Genomic DNA, 6,471 nt, shown 5'->3' with positions numbered 1-6,471 from the left:
CAGAGGCTGGCAGTGGTGAGTGCTGCGCGCGTGTCATGTAGGGCGTTTGGTGTGCTTCCGCGCCCGTACGATGCAACAACTAGCAGGAGTCAGCATGGCCCTGGCGTGCATGCGTGTGTGAAAAAGGATGCCTACTCACCAGCCTGTCGCACCCCGGTGTGTTTGGCACACAAACTCAAATGCATGTGAGCTTGCGTCCACACCTTCACCATTGATGCGCCTTTGTCGCACATTGTGCTCATGCAGTGCGCGCCCGTTAAAGCCTTGACGAAGTCGTGCTCTTCCAAGGTCAACATAGCCCTAATGGACCAGCTGTGCAGCGAGCTGCTGGCCCCGGCCAGCGCGACGACTGACAGCAAGGTGGGTGCGTGTGCGTACGTAGGGAGAGAGAGAGAGAGACTACGCTGACGCCTCGCGCGGCTAGAAGCCACGCTGCAAGCGGCGCCGCGTCGGGTTAAGGAGAGGGGGTGTGCGTAGGCTCAACATACGTGATCGTGGGCGGTGTCGCGCGTGCATGCATGGCCAGGTGTTTGGCAAGTGCTTATCATGAGGCAGGCGCAATGATGTACGTATGAGATGGTGGCGTGCTTGTGGATAGGGTCCAGGAGCTCTCCCCCCACTGAGCTGCGCCAAAAGCACCCCCGCTACCGCCACTCATCAGTCAAGCCATGAATACCACGTTGATACCCCTGCCTCTGTGCTGCTTGCTTTCCCCCACCCCCCTAGGACGCCACCAAACTTCACTACGGCTGTGGCGCAGCCACCACTGCCCAGGTCAACAAAGTGTCCAGCGACCTGGCAACCCTTGAGCCCAAAATCACTGCGGCCGTCGCCCAGGCCAGCTCTCTGCAGGCCACTGTCACCCAGGAACGCAACCAGACGGCAGCGCTGCGCGCCGAGGTGGACGCGTTTCGCGCGGCTATTGCAGCGCTCTCCACTGCTGGCACACGCACTGCACAGCAGCTGGCCTTGCTGGAGATCGCAAACCAGACCGCTGCTCAAAGGATTGCGGCGCTCACTGCCACTGTGCAAGAGCTGCAGGCGAACGTTATCGACCCAGCCAGTGTGACCCAGCAGTTTGCCACCCTTGCATCGACGGACACGCGCACGGCGCAGCAACTGGCCTTGCTGGAAGCTGCAAACAACACTGCTGCCCAGCAGATCGCCGACCTTGCAGCAGCCAACTTGCGCAACACGCAGCGGCTGGCCTTGCTGGAGGTGGCAAACCAAACAGCCGTCCAGGAAATTGCAGCCCTCAAGTCTGCGTCGCAGCAGTGCACCTGCGGTCTGGAGCTTGCAGCTGTCAACACGACCCTGGCAACAGTCACGTCGCTCCAGCGAGCGGACGCAGCGGCAATCTCCCTGACCAACGCGACAGTAGAGACCCTCAGATCTGCTGTCGCAGCAGATGCGGGCAACCGTGCGTTGGTCAACACCACCCTCGGCACCCTGGCAGCGACCGTTGCCAACCTGTCGGCCGTCAACTTCACGAGCTTCGTCAAAACCACAGACCTTCAAAACATCGATGCGGCGACTCTGGGAGGAACGCCTGCGGCGCAGTACCTGCGTGTGCGCGTAGTTCTATTTGCTGAGAGCACTACGAGGCGGACGGGTGCCTTGGGTGGACGGAGTGGTGCCGACAACCTGTGCACCATCTCCGCTGCCCGACCTGCCGGGCTCGCGCGGGTGCGTGCGTTCCTATCGATATCTTCAACCGACCAAATCAAGGACTTTCCAACATTGTATGGGCTTCCCACATCGCTCCCGATCACGTCTCCGGTTGGGACAGTAATAGGTCCCAATTTCCCTGACCTGTTTAACGACGCTCACCAAAGCTCCTTCTTTGACGCAAAGGTGCTGCCACAATCGTTGCCTTGGTGGAGTGGTAGTTTTGCAGATGGTTCTGCAGCCACCACCTGCAATGGCTTCACTTCTGACGCCAACTTAAGACTAGGAGAGACTGGGGATGCAGCCGCCATCGGTTCTACTTGGTTGCAGGGGTCCGGTGGCACTGGAGCTAGTTGCGGGACTTCAGCTTTTGTTGTGTGCATTGCTTTTTGAGTGCACCTTCGGCTGATGTATGCAGGTGGCACATACCGTGTATCTGTTCATGGTTCTGCAACCGCCCATCGCACCGGCCACCCAGAAATACGTACAACGCACCTTTTCCACAGAGCAATGCATTTCGAGGCAAGCTGTTCTCTTAAACAGCCTTGATGGCTGGTGCAGATTGCACATTCTGTTGTGCACTGCCCCTGATGTTGGGGTGCAGAGTGACGCTGCAGTGTCGCAGCGGCATCTTTCGATTCTGGGTGCCCCAGCAATTTGCCCACTGCATGTGCTTTCACTGCCCTGCCACCTGCACGGGCAGTGACACACACCCAAGACGAGTCACATGCACGCGCATCTCCTACGCTCTGTGCATGCACTCAAAGCCCTCAGCACTCAAGCTTATACTTGTTTTTTGTGCCGCGCCTGCATTGACGCGGGTGGTTGCCCTGGTAGGCCTCGGGCATACATGCTGGCTTTTCCTTAGCGCGGTCGGCATGTTGTGTAAGGTAAGGCAAGTCTGCCCGGCTGCACCGCCGTCATCCGGGGCAGAGCAGTCGATGCGATGCCTGTGATCACGCGAGGCCCTTCGGGCACAGTCCGGTCGCCGCCCTTGGCAGCAGCAGTGTAGGCATTGTGGAGCAGCCGTTATGCTGCATGAGTTACGATAGAGCTGCTGCATGCGGCGCAGACGATGGCAATGAAGCGAGGATACTTGTTGAAACGCCCTCATTTCCAGTTGAGACTCTGCGCGCTCAACCATGATCAACGGCCTGGCACAGCCGCAGCATGCCAGGTCTTATCGCAGGGCAACCCAACCAGGCGCCGCTGCGTCGCAGTTCGCAGATCTAACCTGAGGACGTTGCTGCGTCCTCAACCATTGCCTGGGGACGCCTCCAGCCGTCTCCACCCCAAGAGCTTTGGGTTACGTCAACCTACGTGGCGCCCAAGGTGACGCCGCATAGCGAAGCTCGATAATATAGCTAGCTAATGTGTTTCTGATCTTCAAGGCAAGTCTACAACACTTGCACACCTCCACATACCGTTTAATCAATCGATTTTCGAAATCCTGGCGGCCCGTCACTGGCCTCTGGCCGCGACAGCGCAGGGGTTGTACGTGGCCATACAGAGAACGTATTAGCTTTCTAGTTGCGTAGCAGCAAATATGCGCATTTGCGGCATGCCACAGCAGTCTGCGCGGGCGCCAATGCTCGCAGCCTGCCGCCGCCGCTGCTGCTGCTGCTGCCAGGCGCCCTCTCGCCCTCGGCTGCCACAGGGCAGTTCGCCCTGCACGATTGCAGTCGCCCGCCCGCAGTCACGCTGCGCCGCAGCCGCGCGGGACGGCGGCGGCGACAGCGGCACGGACGGCGGCGGAGGTGGTGTGCGCGCACGCCGCGACCTTCGTCAGCTGCGGCGGCAGCAGCGGCGCCAGGACGAGCCCGAGGAAGCTGCCGCCCCCATTGACAAGCCCGCCGAGGCTCCTGCTGCTGCTGCTGATGATGATGCGGGCAGCTCCAAGCAGCAAAGCGGCGGCGGCGGCGACGAGCAGGGGGGTGCGGAGGATGGGCAGGCGCTCCGCCCGCAGCGCGGCGCCCGCACCGGCCGGCTGGAGCGGCGCCGCCGCCGCGCCGCGCCCCGGCTGCCGCCGGCCCTGCGCCCGGACGACGCGGGCGTGGGCGCCACCACGGCCGCGGGGCGGGCGCACGCGGGCTCAAAGCAGCAGCGGATTGGGTTCATCAAGACCGGCGGCGGCGGGGCCAGCACGGATGAGGAAGAGGATGAGGAGGCGGTGATTTCGGAGTCCCTGCTGCGTTTTGGGGAGGAAGAGGGAGAAGAGGTTGCAGAGGAGGCAGAGGAGGCGGAGGAAGGGGAAGAGGCGGACGAAGGCTGGGATGCAGCGGCGGAGTCAGCGGTGGCCGCCGCACGCGGCGCGCAGCAGCAGCAGCAGCAGCAGCAGCAGCAGCAGCAGCAGCAGGGGACGCCGCCGCAGCAAGGGGCGCGGCAGCAGCAGCAGGAGGGGCAAGGCGCGGGGCAGGGGCAGCAGCAGAGGGGGCAGCGGCCGGAGCCGGTCGTGCTGAACGAGCGCAGCCCGATGTACGTGCCGGTGCTGACTGATGAAGACCTGGCTGCAGACCCGCCGGGCCACAGGAGCGGCTACGTGGCGGTTATTGGGAAGCCAAATGCTGGTGGGCGCCATGTCATATTGCGAAGTCCCTTGCAGGCGCTGCTTTCGACAACGGCCGCGCTTTGCGCGTGGAGCCCGTCGGCGCGCGTGAGGGCTGCGATGCATGGTGTGCGGGTCTGCGTTGCAGCCGGTCGGGGCCTCTGAACGAGCGTCCAATTCACAACGGACTGCTTCCCCTCGGCCGCGCCGCCCGCGCCGCCTCGGTGCAGGCAAGTCGACGCTTATCAACGCCCTGGTGGGGCAGAAGCTGTCCATCGTGACGTTCAAACCGCAGACGACGCGACACAGGGTCGTCGGCATCGCGTCGGACACCGACTACCAAATGATCCTGTTCGACACGCCCGGAATCATGCGGGAGCAGGTGCGTGCCTGGTCATTTGATGGGAAATGGGGGCGCGTAAACTCCTCGCTGGCGCGGTTGGGGTGGAAACTTTGAAGGAAGGTCACACGCTGAGCTGCAGTGGCCACTGGGTGGTGTGAAACCACATCCGCACGCGTGCCCGCACCTGAATATATGTATATCAACACATACACATACACATACACGTACACATGCACATACACACACACACACATGCACATGCGCGCACACACACATGCATGCACACAAACACACACACACACACACACGCACACACACACGCACACACGCACACACAGGCTCTCGCGCGCAAACGCACACACTCTCACACTTGCACGCGTGTGCACGCGCGCGCGCACACACACACACACACACACACACACACACACACACACACGCGCGCGCGCGCGGGCGCGCGCACATCCCTACATCCCTACAGCGCTCGAAGCTTGATGAGCGAATGATGGCGGCTGTGGTGAGCTCCATAAAGGCGGCAGAGGCCATCATTGCAGTGGTGGACGCGGGTGAGGGGGGCTGCCGCCTAGAGGGGTGTTTGTGTTTGTCGTGTGTGTGTGCATGTGTGTGTGTGTGTGTGTGTGTGTGTGTGTGTGTGTGTGTGTGTGTGTGTGTGTGTGTGTCTTGGTCAGGGTTTGTTTGCAGGACACTTGGTTGACGTGAGTGCGTATCAGCTGGGGGTGAAGAGTGTCCATCCCAGTAAACAAACTTTACACGGTTGTGTCGATGTCATCACATCACATCACACTGGCTATGAAGTTTGAGGCGCTTTGCGCACGGGTGGCGTCTACGTGCCTCCGCCAGATGCGCCCCGCAAACCTCAGTGCCACCCTCTTGTAAGGTCTGCCCTTGGCTTCCCCTTCCTACCCTGCAACCCTCTGCGGCGCCCCCCGCCCGCACCACTGCCCCGGCTGCAACCGCAAACCGTGAACCGCCAACCCCCAACCGCCGACCGCAGCGGACGACCCCCAGGATGCTCTGGCGATGTTCCAGCCTGGGCCGGACTGGAACGGCCCTCCCATGGCCGTGCTCCTGAACAAATCAGACCTGGAGTCATCGGAGTCACTCGAGGCGCTGGAGCGGTGGTACAAGTTCAACTGCAGGCGCGCCTGCGGGCCTGCGGGCGCGGAGGGCAAATACGACACGCGCGTTTGAGCGCTCAGGGACGCTTTTGATGCGATGCAGGGCCTGTCGCAGCACGATATTCGCGCAGAATCCCCCCTGTTTTGCAACGCTGGTCGCATTGCAAAGCGACTCTTGCAACCGCTGGTGGCACCCCAGTGCTGCATGGTCAACACCCTGCATGACACCCCCACCCACGCCAGCACCAGCGCCCGCACCCGTCTAGACCTTTTCCCCTATGCTAGCCCCTCCCCCAAAACTGTTTACATCAACCCGTTTCTTAACCATGACCCAATCCAAAACGCACTGCAGGGCGGAGGAGGTGTTTGTGGGCAGCGCACTCAGCACCCAGCCCGGCGGCCTCGCCGCCGCGGGCGCCCGCGACCGCGGCGGCCGCCCCCGCGGCCGGCGTGATGCGGCTGCGGCGGCGGCGGGGGAGGCGGCGGGTGAAGCAGGGGCGGCAGGGGCCGTTGTCGGCGGCGGCGCGGAGGTGGGGCACGGGGGTGACAGCATCGCGGCGCTCAAGGCGTGGGCGGTCAGCAAGCTGCCCGAGGGGCCAACACTCTACCCAAAGGATATGGTAGGTGCATCAATCCATATTTTTTAAAAAGTATCAGTGGCCTCAGACATACAGATTGTGCGTCGTCCACCCATGGACGCTGCGCGCAACCCCGCCCCGCTCTTGGGGTGTTCAAGCCTGCACGCCCGCAGCTGCGCGCTCCTGCCACCCCCCCCCCCC

General features: G+C 62.4%; 2 protein-coding genes across 2 annotated transcripts in view; both read left to right on the top strand.

Moving 5' to 3' along the window:
* Positions 1 to 303: 303 nt before the first annotated feature.
* On the top strand, positions 304 to 5,765 carry MNEG_6395 (putative GTP-binding protein era like protein; the record flags this gene model as incomplete). Its single annotated transcript, XM_014045132.1, has 6 exons — positions 304 to 360; positions 727 to 1,569; positions 3,365 to 4,235; positions 4,444 to 4,595; positions 5,035 to 5,119; positions 5,569 to 5,765. 6 exons carry the CDS (start codon positions 304 to 306, stop codon positions 5,763 to 5,765), a joined length of 2,205 nt encoding a protein of 734 aa, XP_013900586.1.
* Positions 5,766 to 6,018: 253 nt separating this feature from the next.
* Positions 6,019 to 6,471, top strand: part of MNEG_6394 (GTP-binding protein Era) — a gene marked incomplete at both ends in the record, with an annotated part of 2,221 nt that continues 1,768 nt past the window's right edge. Inside the window, one exon of the mRNA XM_014045131.1 lies at positions 6,019 to 6,312. Coding sequence (XP_013900585.1) covers positions 6,019 to 6,312 — 294 coding nt within the window. The remainder of the gene's footprint in view (positions 6,313 to 6,471) is intronic.

The sequence above is a fragment of the Monoraphidium neglectum genome (assembly GCF_000611645.1).
Source record: "Monoraphidium neglectum strain SAG 48.87 unplaced genomic scaffold scaffold01033, whole genome shotgun sequence".
In the NCBI taxonomy this organism is placed as follows: domain Eukaryota; kingdom Viridiplantae; phylum Chlorophyta; class Chlorophyceae; order Sphaeropleales; family Selenastraceae; genus Monoraphidium; species Monoraphidium neglectum.
This window is presented reverse-complemented; position numbering and strand designations above follow the sequence as displayed.